General features: G+C 46.4%; 1 protein-coding gene across 3 annotated transcripts in view; it reads left to right on the top strand.

Moving 5' to 3' along the window:
- The window catches only part of nr3c2 (nuclear receptor subfamily 3, group C, member 2), a 536,228-nt gene that overhangs the window by 371,299 nt on the left and 145,565 nt on the right, over positions 1 to 19,364 (top strand). For all 3 annotated transcript variants that reach the window (XM_038791961.1, XM_038791962.1, XM_038791963.1), the window contains exons 4-5: positions 3,093 to 3,209; positions 7,489 to 7,809. In XM_038791961.1, the coding sequence (XP_038647889.1) occupies positions 3,093 to 3,209; positions 7,489 to 7,809 (438 nt within the window). The remainder of the gene's footprint in view (positions 1 to 3,092; positions 3,210 to 7,488; positions 7,810 to 19,364) is intronic.

Raw genomic sequence — 19,364 nt, 5'->3', positions numbered from 1 at the left:
GGGGCCCTCCAATCGGCCCGAAAACACCTTTGTAGCAGGAGCAGCCAAACGTGCGACTTAGCTGGTCATAGCCGCAACCGGAAGTCCCCGCCACCGGCCGCCATTTTGGTCTTCTTCCCCCGCTTTTTTTTGGGAGCTGCTGTTGCTTTCTTTACCACCCCACTCCGGGTACCGACCATAAAGTTGGTCTGGTTCTCTTCAGGGAGCCTTCCCCCACCGGGATTTGTCCTTACAGCGCCGTTGGGGCCCTCCAATCGGCCCGAAAACACCTTTGTAGCAGGAGCAGCCAAACGTGCGACTTAGCTGGTCATAGCCGCAACCGGAAGTCCCATAAAAGCATCTTACTATCCACTTTATATTTTTCACATTTATTATTTATTTCAGTATGATGTCCATTTTTGGCAAACATTATCAACGAAGAATGCCTATTATACTGGGGTAGAGAGTAATTTTTATATTGTTCAACATCTTATGCAGAATCAACATAGGGTAAAAGCCACACTTCGTCACAAGATGAAGGGTTTAGGAAACACTGCTTGCTCATCCCTGCTGTGAATATTTTGTGTATAATATAGACCAAAAAAGTAGTTTAAATTCCAAACAATTCAACCTCCGTATGTAGTTCACGTAATAACCGTTATAGTGGCAGCAGGTACAGTCTATCATGGCGTATCACATGATCATAAATTTGGGAAGTCAGGCTGTTTGTTAAAGGAACACTTATTTTTCTAAGTCAATGCCAAATTTTGCAGGCCAAAAGAATTTTTATGTGGATGGATGAATCAGATTGGGTGCAGATGAGGACGTTAAATGGTTAAAAGTGGAAACATGCTGGGAAGTTGGATCCAACTCACTAACATCCAGGTTTGACTGAAACAAGAAAAGCGGTAGCTAGCCAACCCACTCCTCGGAAACAGATTGACATTTGAAATATGATAGCAAGATTGTGTTAAATGTGGTCACTGTGCTTCCCAGGCCTTGGGAAATGGCACAGCTGCTGCACGGTGAAAATGGCCTTGGGAAGATACACTTCACAGCACTCATTTCTTCACATCATTCCTTTTCAGCAGAATTGCTTCCTTCCACAGCCCTCCTCAAACTCTTCATTCTGCCATCAGGCTTATTCACCCCTCAGCATGCAAAGCTTCTCCCCACCCAAGGTACTAACACCTCACATACAGGATTGCAATCTTGTATGCACCTTCCCACGTGCTCAACCACTCGCTCCCATTGGCGGGATCAGGGACCAGACCCCACCCTCTATTGGGGTTGGGACTACGCCCTCCTTTGCCCAACTGAAAGCCAAGCCTGCCAATCATGCTGCTCTCCCAATCAGGCTAGCCTGTCCTAGTTTTTGCCAACCAATCACTACTCCCAGCTGTCAGAATCTTACAATTCCTCCCATCGTGCCCTAATTGTATTTTGGGGTCCTCTGGCAGTTGCTGGATCTCTTCCAATCGTTGGGTTAAAGAAAAAGTTCTAGAGTAGGAGCCTCAACCAGTTTTTTGGAATACCCCTGCATTTGGGCACCCTTCAAATGGGCATTTCAGAAACAAATTTCAGCAGCCAAGGAACACCAGGGAACACTTCTGACCTCATTTTGAAACTAATACTGTGCCTGCCTCTATTGCAGGCACAGGCTTGAATTATCAAGTTATGCTAACTCAATTTTTTTTTAGCGGATCTCTGCACCCACACTGTTTTTTTTACCCTTTAGGGAATGGTGGGAGGAAATGGTGGGCGGATTTCCAAGCTGATTATCAGCTGTTGAACCATGTTGAACTCTCCATAGGTGGCCAATAAATCCTAGTGTTAGACTCGAACCCGAAGCTTCTAGTGCAGTAGTTAGGATATTACCACTGTGCCATAAGGCCTCCTCCCACTTCCAATAGACACAGGAAACTCCTGGGGGGGGGGGGTTCATGCAGCATGCTAAATTATCCATGGCACTCCCATCTGACTTACAGTTGCAGCGCATTCAAAGGGCTACAGACCTTTAACGTGATGAAATACATAGTTAGGCTGTACTCTTTGATATTTCATTTTGCCCTATAAAATCTGACTGCTTATTGCATAGTAAAGTTAACACCTTGTTATTTTCCATAAAATTCCTCAGATGTTTAGTGGCTGTGGAGACCGGATGTAACAAATCCCTTTCTCTCTTTGCTGCGCTTGGCAATTGAACATAGTTCAGGAACAGTGAAGAAGAAAACTGCTTGTCTAGAAGTGTTATCACAATCATCAAATAGTATTTAAAATGTTAATGAATGAGGACCAAGATGAAATTATTGTGCAAAGAACCATGCTTAGAAACAAAATATGACAGATATGGAATTCTTAGTTAATGACTGGATTTCTGACAGACCTGTTTTGTTTTACTTTATACAAATATCTTACGCTTTAGGCACTGAGGAACTCCTAATGAACTGGCCCACGGTCTTCGTCAACCACGGCCATCTTCCTTTCTGCTAGCTATATTCCAACCAGTGGAGAGTTTTCCCCCGATCCCATTGACTTCAATTTTGATAGGGCTCTTAATGCCACAGTCAATTGCTGTCTTGATATCAAGGGCAATCATTCTTACCTTCCCATTGTAATTCAACTCTTTTGTCTACATTTGGACCAAAGTTGCAATGAGGTCAGGAGCTGAGTAGTCCTGGTGGACCCAAACTGAGCATCATTGAGCAGATTATTGCTGAGTAAGTGCTGCTTATAGCATTGTTGATGAGACTTTCCACTATTCTGCTGATGATCGAGAGTAGACTAATGGAGCGGTAATGGGCCGGATTGGATTTGCCCTGCTTTTGGCTTAGAGGAGACATCCCTGGGTTCATTTTCCTCTTTGCTGGGTAGGTACCAAAGTTGTCACTGACTGGAATTACTTACCTAATACATGTTAATAAGATATTGACACTGAATGTTCTGCTTTTGTTGTCATTTAAAATGTTGATAATAACAAATATATTTGCTGAATGCACATAGAATTCTAGAACCACAAAACTGATACAACAAACTAATGAGGGCTTCAAGTTATTTGGTTGTGGAAATGTTATTTTTATTAACATTTTGCATTTCACTCTTTTTCTAATTAGGGCAACAAAATTACTTGTGTGCAGGAAGAAACGACTGCATTATTGACAAAATCCGCAGAAAAAATTGCCCAGCTTGTCGATTACGAAAGTGTTTCAAAGCAGGGATGAACTTGGGAGGTAATTGGTTCCTTCCTTTTTTAAAAAAATTGTTTTTATTGGTTTTCACTTTTTTTAAACAATTCATAAGTTACACATTACAAAAGCGGCAAAAAGCAAAATGAAAAAGAAAAACATAAATCAACACATATATATATACACACAGGCAAGTCTACCCTCCCAACCAAGCAGGATTCTCCAGTGGGTGATCAGGGAGGCAAAGGCTAGGGCATCCGCACTCCACTCCACAAAGAGTTCTGGCTGATTTGAAACCCTAAAGACCGCCACTTTTGGGCATGGCTCCACCCACACTCCCACAACCTTGGGCATTGCCTCAAAGAAAGTTGTCCAGTGTCCGACAAGTCTCAGGCAAGCCCAGAACAAGTGGGTGTTGTTGGTTGGGCTTCACTGGCATCATTCACATTTGTCCCCCACCTCTGGAAAGAACCACTCATTCAGATTCTGGTTAGGTACACTCTGTGCACCACCTTTATGAAAATGAATGAAAATGAAAATCGCTTATTGTCACAAGCTGTGTTAGACTCAGCCTTATGCACGTGGAGTTGAAGTTCACCCTGTGTAATGCTTCGATCAGAGTCCTCCCCCTATCGCTGTGTTAAATTACACCCGGCGCTTAACCAGGTCTGCCCCAATGTCCTGGTACACGGATCGAGTGTCCCTCCCACATACATGACCGGGTGCACCTTGCCCAGTTCAGGATCCCCCCCCCCCCCCCCCCCCCGTGTTCGCCATCACCTCAACCTTCCTCTCCAGACTTTTACTGATTCCGCTGCCCTTTCGACTCCTCCAATTCTGGGTTTTGCGGTTTATATTGGGGCTAAAAGTGCCTAATTTCAAGTTTCCAGGAGGAGAGAAACCTTTCATGTGTCTGCTCAGCACATCCCTGCCACGAGAAATCTGGTTCCCTTCTTTGAGTAAACTTCAGCATATAGAAATATTTTTAGTTATTTGCAAGTGAGCAATTGTCTTTGGCTCTATTAGTTCCATTGACCATTTTCTTTGAAATGTATGCTCCTGAAAGGAATCCTTTTCATCGTAAGGTAAACCCTTCCTAAAATGGCAATGTGTGACTACAACTTTTGTAAAGTTAGGTTTATCCACTATTTTACTCTACTCCAACACTAATAAAAAAGTCTCTTATTGGAGTATTTTAATTGGATGGTAGAGTGGGACAGCATGCTGTTCTCTCGCCTCTGGAAGCCTGCAGATTGGTTAAAAGTCTTTCTGTTCACGGACCATGTGAAATGAGTTTAGACAGATTTAGCTCAGCTTCTACTGGGTGTAGGCCCATAAAACTGTCCCAAATTTGACATAAAATTGGCAATCTCCTGCATGGATAATATAAAGAAGGATGTTGTGGAAAATAGATATGCCATAAATGTGCATTAATATGCATTGCCTTGAAATCTACAGGAATAAACACTGTTGTATTAAAATGTATAGAGCTTATTCATAAGTAGTATGACTATATACTGAGATTACTTGAAGTTTTATTCCTTTTAGTAAAAGCACCAATATGGGCAGTTTAAATTAGTCCGATGGCGAACTGTGAAAACCCATGAGAAAACATGAGACAACATCTCATGAGGAACGATTGCTGCTGCCAATAAGATGCATTTAAATTTTACCTGAAAACCCCAAATCACTGGCACTGAAAAACAGAACTACTAATGAAAGCACGATGATTTAAAACCCTGTTCTACTATTCCTTTTTTGTTAAAAATAGCAATCACCCACATTCTTACATTAACAGTAGGTTTTAACATTTTAATTACCTATAATAATCTTGTACAAAGCAACATTAGAATTCCTAGGAATATGTTTCCAGTGCTTGCAGAAATATTTGTGATTAAATATCTTTACAATTTCTATTATATTATAATATCTAAATATTTAAAAGATAATAGAGCTGATGCTTAAGACAATGTTTTCACAGCAAGTGTTGAAAATTGCTGATTCACTCAATGTCCTGTCACTGTGAAAAAGCTAATGAGATATTGGGATATATCTCAGAGACATATGATTGTAATTCAGAATAAATGATTCTATTCTTTTTCTTGCTGAGACTAAATTTGGAATTGAAGTGTTATTTTGCAAATTTGAACTCTTGACATGGCATTTTGCCTATAGAACGTAGTGTGAGTTTGGTTTGTGTTTCCATAGATTGTTCATTCACATTGAATGATGGGGAGTGTACCTCCAAAGTTCTGATGTGCAGTCATGAAAACGTTCTGTTCTGATTGAAAATTTCTAAAATAGCCTCAACTATGTAGAGGAATGGAATGTTAATTCCATTAGAGTGGAAGCAGTGCTCCGAAAGCTAGTGTTTGAAACAAACCTGTTGGACTTTAACCTGGTGTTGTAAGACTTCTTACTTTGCTCACCCCAGTCCAATGCCGGCATCTCCACATCATGGCTTCCCTTTCATGTTTAAGCACATTTCTTGTATTCTTAAGTGGGCTCAATATTTCCAATCAGTCTCCACTCTCTAATTGATATTTCTGTTTTCTCAAATATTCCTTTTTTATATGGCCTATGATTCTATTTTGGAAGTACTATCCTCCAAAATAAGGCCATGAAGCCCAATGAAGTATTACAGCAAATTTTGCTGAAAACATTGCTCAAGTGTTATTGAGTTTGAAATCTTTGTGGGCCAATATCTTTGTACATATAAAACAAAAGATTGATTCTTTCAGTTTTCTGGTACCACGTACTCCAGGGTAGATTTGGAGTACGCTGAGTGCTCAACACTGAGAACTTATCCATAGGGGTGCAACAAATACATTTTTACCATTAGGCCTGCCGTCTGTTTCCCACGATGTCTGCACATCTGTTTGATGTTCTACAAACATCCTTCCTTAAGGAGGAACCATGAGATAGGTGTAGTACCAAAGGGCACCATGGTAGTCCTGTGCACCCCTGCACCACCCCAACTTTCCACAGCAAATTGATTCTGCAAGCTCAGAAGGAAGCCATTCGACCCATCTGCATCGACCCACTTAAGCCCTAACTTCCACCCTATCCTCCTAACCCAATAACCCCATCTAACCTTTTTGGACACTAAGGGCAATTTAGCATTGCCAATCCACCTAACAAGCACGTCTTTGGACTGTGGGAGGAAACCGGAGCACCCGGAAGAAACCCACGCAGACACGGGGAGAACGTGCAGACTCTGCACAGACAGTGACCCAGCGAGGAATCGAACCTGGGACCCTGGTGCTGTGAAGCCACAGTGCTAACTACTATGCTACCGTGCTGATCTAGTTTGCTGGTTGGCAACAAAGAGTAAAAAAGGGGGAGGTAGAAGGAAAGCAGAATATTGTGGAAAAACCTGCCTTCCTCTTCACTGCATCTCTCAATTATCTCTCTGACACTCTAATGTCACCTCCACATAGGAAGTGTGAGGAATGAGGTGGTTTGAGGGATGAAACCTCTGCTGAGTGATGTGAGGGATGAGCAAGGGTGGAGAGGGATGAAAGTTACGGTGAAGTCAGGGAGAACTTCAGCAGCTCCTGGATCCAAAGGAATGTTTTTTATAAATTGAAAATGAACCATTTGGTGGTAACAGGGAGACCATTTTGGACCACTGCCAGCAAAGCAAGCTGCCCAAAATCCATTTTTTCTTTCAATAAACGGGTTGCCTGTGGAAGCACAGTTCTCAGTCAGGGCGCAGTTCTGTGTCCAGCTCCTATTTTGGGGCTAAAGTTTGGCCAATTAAGTGCAGTTTCCAATCCAGCACGTGTCGCTGCTTAATTTCATTGTGAAGTACTTTCAGTGTTGAACTTGGGCCTTTTGGGCATCTCCTTCAGAATTAACATCAATGTTATTGTGTAAAAGCTTTCAGAGTTGTGACAAATGCATAATTTTATCTTTAATCCCTGCCACATTCATGTTTAGACTACTAATGGCGAGCTCCCTGTGATTAGCCTCCTTGATGTAGGGGCTTGTCATGTACATTTGGCTTTAACCCCTGCAACTTCAGTAGGGTTTGTCCATTTCTTGATCAGCAGAAGCACTCTGCAATTTTTCTGCACAGCTTTTTGCCTGTGCAGCAATTTTAAGATTAAGTTGTTAACCAACTGTAGATTTAATATCTATTAGGTTATGAGTGGTTTTCTTGGCTTCCTTGACAGGACTATTCATGAGATGACATTAGAAGTCTTTGTAAACGTACATGTATAAAAGTTCAGAAATAAAGAATAGATTCTGGTATTAAAGCTGAAACAAAACACAAAACATTCCTTCAAAAAAAGGTATTTTTATTTTCTTTCTCCCTTAGCACGGAAGTCTAAGAAGTTGGGAAAGGTGAAAGGGCTGCATGAAGAGCAGCAACCACCACACAGCCCCAAGGAAGGGATCACATTCACTGCTCCTTTACCGGAACCCACAGCAAGCACTGCGCTTGTTCCTAATTTCTCACTTATGCCACCACACATTAACCCATCCCTGATCACTATTCTTGAAGCCATTGAACCTGACGTGGTTTATGCATCTTATGATAGCAGTCAAGCTGACACAACTAATCACCTGCTATCCAGTTTGAACAAGCTGGCAGAGAAACAAATGGTTCGAATTGTGAAGTGGGCGAAAGGTCTTCCAGGTAGGAATGGAAACAAACGTTTAACTCTCATTTCTTTACCATGCCATACTCTTCTCTTTTGTTTGTATGCTAATGTTTACTTATTTCTTAATGACTGGGTTGCAATTTCCCCCATATACCATGTTACTTTTCAGAATATGACTAATAATCCAAATATATCCACGGCATTTATATTATAGGCATTGACATAGGCATTTATCTAACTACATATATAAGATATGCATGAAACTGAACCTAAAAGCAAATACGTCAAAGAGCTTATGAAAAGTTGTTTTCTTAAAGTTATATTTTGAAACATTCTGAGTAAATGACAGAGGGAACTTGAAGCTATTAGCTTGAAAGTTGATTATCTAATTCTGGTTTCCAGAGCTGTGTACACCAATTGTATTTAATTTTAAAACATTTACTCAATATTCAGGCAATTTGATATGAAAAATAATACTGACTCATCAGCTTCTCCTCTCTACATAGTAATGTGCCTAATAAAAAAAGACAATGGGCGGAATTCTCTGTTTTTGGAGAATTTCTATTGGTGCCTTTCCCGCTGGCCAGAATGGTAGGATCTCATACCAGCTTCTGCTCTTGGAACCTCATTAATTATGTACAGGTGAGTTCCCCTCTGATCACCTATGGGGCTAGCAGCTGATTTGTCTGACTTCCGTCATCTGATGAGTTTGAAGGTCCTGGTGCCATATATTTAAATACCAGTCCAGCACACTCAACTCAATGTCCTGACCAGACCCGTGCAAGATATCAGCAGCCCAGAGACATAAGGCTAACATCCTCAAGAAGAAGTCTGTTCTATGATTCAACTACCTACCCCCATCACCTGTGAGGCACTCATGCCCCACTTGGACCTCTACCTATAGCATGTGGAGTCTTTGTGCACTCCTTCCAGTAAACAATGTGATGGGCCTTTGGCCTCTCCTTGTTTCTGAGCCTTTCATGCAGCCTTGTTGAGGTCCAGCTTCCCTCCCCTGGGTCTTTCCTCAGCCTTCCATTGTTTGAGCCCTCGTGCTCCCCCTTCTATCTCCACTTCCCCATAGCCTCACCTCGCGCTCCACCCTCAGTAAAACTTCAGACCTTTGTTACAGTGGCTGCATGAGTCCCACCGCCCAGTCTTGTCCGGGTAGACTCTAATGTGTGTCACCAAGGAAAAGGAGATAACTTTACTCCCCAACCCCAGGCGCAATTCTGATCCAAAATGGTGACACAGCAGGGTCCGTTGATCCAGCAGCACCGTGTTGGCCATGAAGACCAGCGCGGCATGCATATGAAGCTCAGGAACTGGTCTACTCCAGCAGAGTGGTGTACAGCATATCAGGAGCAGTGGAGTACTATGGCAAAAATACTTTGATGCACTCACCTTGAAGTCTCGAGCGAGGACCGCCATATTCATGCCACTGTAGCGATTGGGTTTCAGATTAACATAATTTCCTGTTGGTTTGATGCAAAATTGGAAGGCCTGACGGGATGTCAGTGGGCAGTTTGATTGAGCATTCATGAGTAGCAACTTATTGCAAATGGCATTCACGCCACCTGCCAGCGGGAACATCGGCCCACCATTGGCAGTATTGCAATGTGATTTTACAATGGCTGGTATCTGACTTTTTGGCTCCCGTTAGATTCTCCTATCCTGCCTGTGACCAAACCCACCGCAGGTAAGATGGAAGAATTCTGCCCAATGTAATCACCTACAAGAACAATAACAATTGCACTTCTAAAATGTCCAAGGCACTTACAAGAAATTGGATAATAAGATATGTATTACTGCACATGCACATAACTCTGAAATTCTTTGGGGGGTTCTGCCAGTGGCCCAGCGGAATTATGGCATTAGACTTAGGGAACTGCCTAGTAAAATGGTGATCCTGCCTTTATCCTTTTTTGCAGACTTTTGGCGCCACTATGTCATTTTGCAGTAGATTGTCAGAGATAAGAAGGAATATCATCACCATAGTTTTGCACGTTTCCCTCAGATTATAATCCTCGGGGCTGAAATCACTCTTTGTAAGATTATGCATGGCTGTTTAAACATAAATGCATGTATGTACAAAAGTTTTTTTCTGCTTAAGTAGTTATCCATAGCTGATCCTAATTTATCAGAATTAAACCAAATTAAGTTAATAAATATGAAAGGGACAATTTGACTCAGTACTTGCATTAGCCAGTGGGAACATTTTAAATAAAGTTACAGCTAGATATTTTTGATTTTGTGATTGGCACTGTTATAGACAGATCCCATTTTATGTTTGGATGACGTACTTCCTAAATCTTAATATCTCCAACTCTTGTTTCTCTATTTTTGCTTTTAAAGCTAGTTGCGTGATTTAAAAGGTGATTGTACTATTGTATGCTTGGTCGTTAATGCATTTTGTGATGTGCTATTCCTGATTTGTGAAATCCTAGAGAACATTGTGTTGGAGCACGCTTGCATTAAAATTAATTTGTTCAAAAGGATTTTGAATTCCTTTGAACAATTCTGCTGCTTTATGAATTGCGTTGTTGGATCACATCCCAAAGCACAAAGCTGATAATGAGGGAGAGAAACTTGGATTAAGCCAAGTGATGGCAACAGTAGTGAACAACCTGGTAGTTAATGTACTGTGTGAATTTATAGATGGATCTACAAATCATCATGGTTTCTAGCTTTTATTATTTTTCTTTCTTTTTAAGGCTGTGTGGCACTCAGTGTTGGCCATATTTTCCAAAAGGTATGTGCGTATATACAGACTGCGCAAGTAACCATCTGTATACCTGGCTGAATGTCCAGTATAGATGTAGGTATAAACGCAAAAACCTACAGGTGCTGGAAATCTGGAACGAAAACAGAAAGTGCTACAAATACTCGGCAGGTCAGGCAGCATCCGTAGAGAGAGAAACAGAGCTAACTTTTTAAGTGGATGACCTTTCATCAAATCAGATACACCTTTTTAAGAAAACAGTATACTGTGACTGGAGAAAATACTCTTAAAGTCTATCATGACTCAATTAAATCATATTTTGTCCCTAATTATTTATTCCTGATTACAGAAAACTTTTATAAAATTTCCCATTCATCTCAATAATAATAAAATGATAATAAACCCTTACCACTTCCTTGGACTTCATTTTACTGAACACAGGGAAAGGTTTAATGCAACAACTTGCTGGCATTTTGTGACCACACACACTGATAAATGCTTAGGCCAACGCAAGCCATTTATAAAACTATTTATAGAGCTCTTTTAAGCCCAAACAGTATTTTTCAGTAGTATTTCAACACTAAAGGAACATAATGTGAAAATGTATAACATTACTTTGATTTAACATTTAATATAAAGGTAAGGAGGAATAAGTAACAAAGAAAGGCCAGTTGCAGATGGTGGAAAATATCTGTTTTATGCATTTAGTAAAACAGATAACTAATAACAAAAAATATTCACAAAATCAAATCAAAGGGGAGAATAGCTCAAATCAAAACATTTCCTGACTTGGTAGGTGTGCCTTGGTTTTAAGTGCTCAGTCACACACAATTTCCAGTCCAGGTGGGGGGTGGGATTCTATGGTCGCTGCGCCGAAATTGGGTTCGGCGATCGGCTGGAGAATCCTCGTTTACGACCAAATCAGGACATTGCCTGAGGCCCATCCCCCGATGCTCCGCTCCCAACCAACCGAGTTCCCGACGGCGTCACTTCGCGTGTGGTCTCATCCGTTGAGAACTCGGCGTGGCGGCTGTGGACCCAGACCAGCGCCGCTACAGAAGCGGGAGGGCCGATCCGTGGGGGGGGGGGGGGGGGGGGGGGGGGGACTTTGCCAGGGGCTGGGGCACTGTGGGGGAGTGATCCAAGGGGAGATACTATTTTGCAGGCTAGGTCCGCGAGTGGCCGACACCATGTTGCACAGAGCGGCCGCTGCAGGTCGCTGCCGTGCGAATGCGCGGCCATGGACCCGGCAATTCTCCGGGCCGTATTGGCAGCTAGAGCCGAGTGCTGTACGCTGCTCGGTTGCTAGCCCCCCGCCAAACGGAGAATTGGTGGCCGTTTCATGCCATTCTTTCTGCCATAAAGTGCCACTGTTCCCATGCTGGCGTAGGCACATAGTCTCAAAAATCGGAGAATCCAGCCCCGGGTGTGTGCAGGATAAATCGGACCCGCTGACCACGGAAGGAGCTCCTAATTTGCTGAGTGTTGAGGCACGCTGGTGTGAAGGCCCGTTCAGTTTTCTGGGACTTTATGCCAGTTATAATGAACATAGTTAAGCCCTCTAGGCCTCACAACACCTCAGCCACCCCTCCGCACGACCTAGTCCCTTTGGCTCCGCATACCCCATACCAGCTCAATGCCCCATAAACTCTTGCGGCCTCTTATATTCTCCATGCAAAGTCATGTCCCTTCCATGTTCATACACCCAGCATGCACTATGTACATAAGCAATGAACTATATGGGGAACTGCTGAAACAAAACACCAATTCAGAAATGTTCTTTGAAAAATCTGCATTTCCTACAGATCATTAAAAGGTCCATAACAGGTTTCAAACATTTCATACCTTTTAATCTTGTCCAAATAAACATTGAGACATTGACAAAATAGATCACAGAAAGTACAACTTATTATAACCACTTAAAGATGTCAGTCAAGCAAAACCAACAATTCCCTTCACTGGTCAAAACAAATTTCCTGCTGAACTAATGCTTTTATTGGTCCAGACTATTCGCCAGGCATGCATAATGATGACAGGTGGAAATGCAAGCATTCCCTTAGCTCCATTTTAGCACCCTCACCTCCACATCAGTAGTTTGTGGGTTCAAGCTTCCCCTCCCACTCTGGAGATGTGTTAGAGTGAACCTCCATCAACAGTGCACCCCCTCCAGATGAACTCAATGCATTCTATGCTCGCTTTGAGCAGGAAACCAGCAAACCATTGATCGGAATTCAGGACCGGCATGTTCCTATGAGGAAGAAGGAAAAGTATGGCAAGTTTCGGGAACCTTGGATAATGAGCGATATTGTGAGCCTAGTCAGAAAGAAATAGGAAGCATTTGTTGGGGCTGGAAAGCTGGGAACAGACCAAGCCCATAAGGAATCCAAAGAAAGTAGGAAGGAACTTAAACAAGGAGTGAGGATGGCTAAAAGGAGTCACAAAACGTAATCGGCAAACAGGATTAAGGAAAATCCCAAAGCTTTTTATACATATATAAAGAGCAAGAGGGTAGTCAGGGAATGGGTTGGCCCACTCAAGGACAAGGGAGGAAACCTATGCGTGGAGCTAGAGGAAATGGGTGAGGTACTAAATGAGTAATTTGCATCAGTATTCACCAAAGAGAAGGACTTGGTGGATGATGAGTCTGGGGAAGGGTTTTTAGATAGTCTGGGTCACATTGAGCTCAAAAAGGTGGAGGTGTTGGCCGTCTTGAAAAACATTAAGGTAGATAAGGCCCCACGGCCTGATTGGATCTGCCCCAGAATATTGAGGGAGGCAAGAGAGGAAATTGCTGGGGCCTTGACAGTAATCTTTATATCCTCACTGGCTACAGATGAAGTCCCAGAGGACTGGAGAATAGCCAATGTTCTTCCTTTGTTTAAGAAGAGTAGCAAGGATAATCCAGGAAATTACAGGCCGGTGTGCCTGTGGTGAATGTAATTCACACTGTATTGTGTTGTATGATATTGTGTCCTTGTGGGTTCTGTCTGTGAGTCGTTGCGCGGCTCTGTCCATAGGGGGAGATGAGGAGCTTGTACAGGGCTCCACCCTCGGCTCCGCCCATGGCCCCTCCCACTACCGGAAGTATAAAGAGCTGCAGCCGTGTTAGCCTGACCTCAGTTCTTCTGGTTGCAGGCAGGCTCAGTTGTAAGACGATTAAAACCACAGTTTACTTCCAGTCGTGTTCCGAGTGAATTGATGGTCACATCAATTTAATAGTCTTAGAAAACTTGAAGAAAACTACTACGGAATCAGCCCTCAAACCTGATTGACTAGAACTCGACCCGCAGGCTGCAGAGGCGAAGGAAATCTTCCTACACTGGCTTCGGTGTTTCAAGGCCTACCTGGCCGAATCAAGCACTTCCGAGACTACAGAGGAGCAGAAACTCAGTCTACTGCACGCACGGGTGAGCCATCGAATCTCTACGCAACTCAATTGTACCGACTCCTATACTGAGTCCCTTGCTACGCTCGACCGGTAAACGATGGTGTCCAAGATGGCCACCCCCGTGGATCATACGTGGCGGGCGGCGAGGAAGATGGCGTCCAAGATGGCGCCCCCATGACTCGCACATGGCCAGCCGCTTGAGGGAGGATTGCCAAGATGGCGGCCCCCATGAGTCGCACATGTCGGGTGGAGGTGGAGTCGGCAGACACGCTGCAACATTACGGGATCTGCGGGCCTGCGAGTTGGGGGAGCGATTGTTCTGGACTGCGGGGGAGTTAGAGGGTTTCGACTTCGCCAGGCACACTCGGGCATAGTGTCCGGCGGCACATTTTCACTACCTGCCGCCAGCGCCCCGCAGAGTCGCTGGAAGACTTCCTGCGCGACTTAAAAGCCCTTGCTCAGGACTGCGACTTTCAGGCTGTAATGGCCTCCCAGCATATGGAACTCACTGTCCGTGATATATACATTGCGGGGCTCTGGTCTAACTATGTGCGCCAGCGACTACTCGAAAAAGGGGCCCAGAACTTGGAGGACACGGTAGAACTAGCAACTACTATGGAGGTCGCATTCCGGTCTAAACTCATTCCCCGTGGACCAAGCGACCCCATCGTGGACCAGCGACTGCCCCAGGCCTGCGCCGCGCAGCCACCCACCCACTATGGAGCGCCAGCGTGCCATTTTTGTGACCAGCCCCAACACCCACGGCAGCACTGCCCGGCCCGCAAAGCGACCTGCAGCAGCTGCGGTCGCAAAGGACACTATGCCCGAGTGTGCCTGGCGAAGTCGAAACCCTCTAACTCCCCCGCAGTCCAGAACAATCGCTCCCCCAACTCGCAGGCCCGCAGATCCCGTAATGTTGCAGCGTGTCTGCCGACTCCACCTCCACCCGACATGTGCGACTCATGGGAGCCGCCATCTTGGCAATCCTCCCTCAAGCGGCCGGCCATGTGCGAGTCATGGGGGCGCCATCTTGGACGCCATCTTCCTCGCCGCCCGCCACGTATGATCCACGGGGGTGGCCATCTTGGACACCATCTTCTTCAGCACCCGCCACGTGCGATCAACGGGGGCTGCCATCTTGGCCATCACCCGATGTTCACCTCGATGACTACGACCTCCGCGGACAGTCATCACGGGGCCACTCCAGCACTGCTGATCGAGCCGCCGACTACCGGCAACTCAATGCAATCACATCACCCGCAGTTCACCTCAATGACTACGACCCTCCGAGGACAGTCATCAAGGGGCCACTCCACTTAGCGACTCTAAAAATCGACCCCCCTCCACTCTTCGCTAAACTAACGGCTAATTGTAAACCAGTAGCCACTCGCAGCAGGCGGTACAGCCTGCAGGACAGAGTATTCATCAGAGCCGAAGTCCAGCGGCTCCTACGTGAGGGAGTCATAGAGGCCAGTAACAGCCCCTGGAGAGCTCAGGTGGTGGTTGTCAAGACCGGGGAAAAGTTCCGGATGGTGGTTGATTGTAGCCAAACCATTAACCGGTTCACGCACCTCGATGCGTACCCCCTCCCCAGAATTGCAGACATGGTCAACCAGATCGCCCAGTACCGCATGTTCTCCACGGTGGATCTGAAGTCTGCTTACCACCAGCTTCCAGTTCGCCCGGAGGATCGCCACCACACGGCGTTCGAGGCAGATGGCTGCCTCTTCCATTTCCTCCGGGTCTCCTTTGGCGTCATGAATGGGGTCTCGGTGTTCCAACGAACAATGGACCGAATGGTGGACCAGTACGGGCTGCGGACCACGTTTCCATACTTGGACAATGTCACCATCTGCGGCCATGACCAGCAGGACCACGACGCCAACCTCCACCGATTTCTCCAAACCGCCCAGAAACTCAATCTCACCTACAATAAGGAGAAATGCGTTTTCCGCACTACCAGACTAGCCATCCTCTGCTATGTCGTGGAAAACGGAGTCCTGTGCCCCAATCCGGGCCGTATGCAACTCTTACAACTCCACTCTGAACCAGGCAGGGAGACCAGTACTTTCTTCTCCCGGACCCTCTCCGCTTCGGAACTTTGACACTCCTCAGTCGAAAAAGGGGCCTCACGGTAGCATGGTGGTTAGCATCAATGCTTCACAGCTCCAGGGTCCCAGGTTCGATTCCCGGCTGGGTCACTGTCTGTGTGGAGTCTGCACGTCCTCCCCGTGTGTGCGTGGGTTTCCTCCGGGTGCTCCGGTTTCCTCCCACAGTCCAAAGATGTGCGGGTTAGGTGGATTGGCCATGCTAAATTGCCCGTAGTGTAAGGTTAATGGGGGGATTGTTGGGTTACGGGTATACGGGTTACGTGGGTTTAAGTGGGGTGATCATTGTTCGGCACAACATTGAGGGCCGAAGGGCCTGTTCTGTGCTGTACTGTTCTATGTTCTAACTCCCTCTCCCTCATTGTCCCAGGGCCCTCAGGAGGTGCCTGGTATTCTTCTCTTATTACACCCAATGGGTCCCCCAGTATGCGGCCAAATCCCGCCCACTATTTAAGACCATATTCTTCCCACTGTCAGCTGACGCCTGCCAGGCTTTCAACTGCATCAAGGAGGACATCGCCAAAGCTGCCATGTGGGCGGTGGATGAATCCGTCCCCTTCCAGGTGGAGAGCGATGCCTCAGAGGTCGCTCTGGCCGCCACTCTGAACCAGGCAGGGAGACCAGTACTTTCTTCTCCCGGACCCTCTCCGCTTCGGAACTTTGACACTCCTCAGTCGAAAAAGAAGCTCAAGCCATTGTGGAAGCATACGGCACTGGATGCACTACCTCGCAGGTAGGAGGTTTACCCTCATCACCGACCAAAGATCGGTTGTCTTCATGTTCGACAACTCGCAAAGGGGCAAAATAAAAAAGGATGAAATCTTGCGGTGGAGGATCGAACTCTCCACCTATAATTATGACATCATATATCGACCGGGGAAGCTCAACGAGCGCCCAGATGCCCTGTCCCACAGCACATGCGCCAGCACGCTAGACGACCGCCTGAAGGCTATCCACAACGACCTCTGCCACCCGGGGGTCACCCGGCTTGCCCACTACGTCAAAGCCCGAAATCTGCCTTTCTCCACCGAGGAGGTAAAAGCCATCACCAGGGATTGCCCGACCTGCGCGAAGCGCAAACCGCACTTCTATAGACCAGACAAGGCCCACCTGGTAAAGGCATTCTGGCCCTTTGAATGCCTGAGTATCGATTTCAAAGGGCCACTTCCCTCGACCAATCGAAATGTGTACTTTCTCAACGTCATCGATGAATTCTCCCGCTTCCCCTTTGCCATCCCGTGCCCCGATATGACCTCCCACACAGTCATCAGAGCCCTGCATAGTTTCTTCACCCTGTTCGGTTTCCCCAGCTACGTACACAGCGACCGGGGTTCGTCCTTCATGAGCGACGAGCTGCGTCAGTACCTGCTCGACAAGGGCATCGCCTCGAGCAGGACTACCAGCTACAACCCCAGGGTGAACGGGCAGGTGGAGAGGGAGAACGTGACTGTCTGGAAGACCGTCCTACTGACCCTCCGGTCCAGGAATCTCCCGACCTCCCACTGGCAGGAGGTCCTCCCCGACGCGACCAACCAGACCCCTCACGAACGATTATTTGTTTTCCCTAGGGGCACTACTACGGGGGCTTTGCTCCCATCTTGGTTGAGGACACGGGCCCGATTCTCCTCCGGAAGCACGTCCGGACACACAAAACGGACCCACTAGTAGAGAGGGTTCTACGGCTACATTCAAACCCACACTACACCTTTATTGAATACCCCGACGCCGTCAGGATACCGTTTCCCTCCGGGACCTGGAGCCTGCAGGATCCACCACTACCACCACCACCGCCGAGGTACCCCTCACACTACACCCCACCCAACCCCCCACGCCCTGCGCCCCCGCGCCTATAGGTTTCCTGCCCACACCCCACGCCTATAGGTTTCCTACGCCCCCCTTCGCCCGTCGCACCGGTCAGGAACGGATCTCGGACCGAAACACCCCCGGAGTCCACCCCCATACCCACACCGACGGTCACCACCCAGCCACCCGAAGAGGCTGCAACCCCGGTGCTCCGCCGATCCCAAAGAACGACTCGGCCACCGGGCCAGCTCAACCTGTAGACCCGTCACCCCCGCCGGATTTGATTTTTTTACAGGGGGTGAATGTCGTGAATGTAATTCAGACTGTATTGTATTGTATGATATTGTGTCCTTGTGGGCTCTATCTGTGAGCCGTTGCGCGGCTCTGCCCATAGGGGGAGATGAGCTTGTACAGGGCTCCACCCTCGGCTCCGCCCATGGCTCTGCCCATGGCCCCTCCCACTACCGGAAGTATAAAGTGCTGCAGCCGTGTTAGCCTGCCCTCAGTTCTTCTGGTCGCAGGCAGGCTCAGTTATAAGGCTATTAAAACCACAGTTTACTTCCAATCGGGTTCCGAGTGAATTGATGGTCACATCAGTGGCTTACAGTGCTGGGAAATTATTGGAGCGGATTCTTCAAGACAAGATTTACTCCCATTTTGACACAAATGGCCATATTAGGGAGAGGCAGCAGGGCTTTGTGAAGGGGCATTCGTGTCTCGGTAACTTGATTGGGTTTTTCGAGGACGTGACGAAGATGATTGATGAAGGTAGGGCAGTGGCTGTTGTCTACATGGACGTTAGTAAGTCCTTTGACAAGGTCCCTCATGGCAGACTGGTACAGAAGGTGCAGTAACACAGGATCAGAGACGAGCTGGCAAGATTGATACGGAACTGGCTCAGTCATAGAAGACAGGGTAGAAGTGGAAGGGTGCTTTTCTGAATGGACGTCTGTGACTTGTTGTGTTCCACAGGGGTCAGTGCTGGGAGTGTTGTTGTATGTAGTATATATAAATGATTTGGAGGAAAATGTAACGGTCTGATTAGTAAGTTTGAGGACGACACAAAGATTGGTGGAATTGCGAATAGTGATGAGGATACAACAGGATATAGATGGGTTGAAGACTTGGGCGGAGAGATGGCAGATGGAGACAAATGTGAGATAATGCATTTTGGAAGGTCTAATACAGGTGGGAAATATACAGTAAATAGCAGAACCCTTAAGACTATTGACAGACAGATCTGGGTGTACAGATCCTACATGAATAGGATGAAAATAGAGGGTTACGGACCCCGGAAGTGTAAAAGGTTTTAGGTTAGACGGGCAGCATGGTCGGCGCAGGCTTGGTGAGCCGAAGGGCCTGTTCCTGTGCTGTACTTTCCATTGTCCGTTTTTATAACTGCCCCAACAGTCTCAGACACACCCATGCAGCCCTAAAGACAAATTTGCCTTCTGAAAAGTGAACCCTTGGAAAGCAATGGGTCCTGATGGAGTCCCTGGTCGTGCACTCAGATCCTGCTCGGACCAACTGGCGGGTGTGCTCGTGCACATCTTCAACCTCTCCATACTCCAG

This window comes from Scyliorhinus canicula, chromosome 3 (assembly GCF_902713615.1).
Source record: "Scyliorhinus canicula chromosome 3, sScyCan1.1, whole genome shotgun sequence".
NCBI classification, from domain to species: Eukaryota; Metazoa; Chordata; class Chondrichthyes; order Carcharhiniformes; family Scyliorhinidae; genus Scyliorhinus; species Scyliorhinus canicula.
The sequence above is the reverse complement of the archived record's forward strand: the minus strand, read 5'-3'. Positions and strand labels throughout refer to the sequence as shown.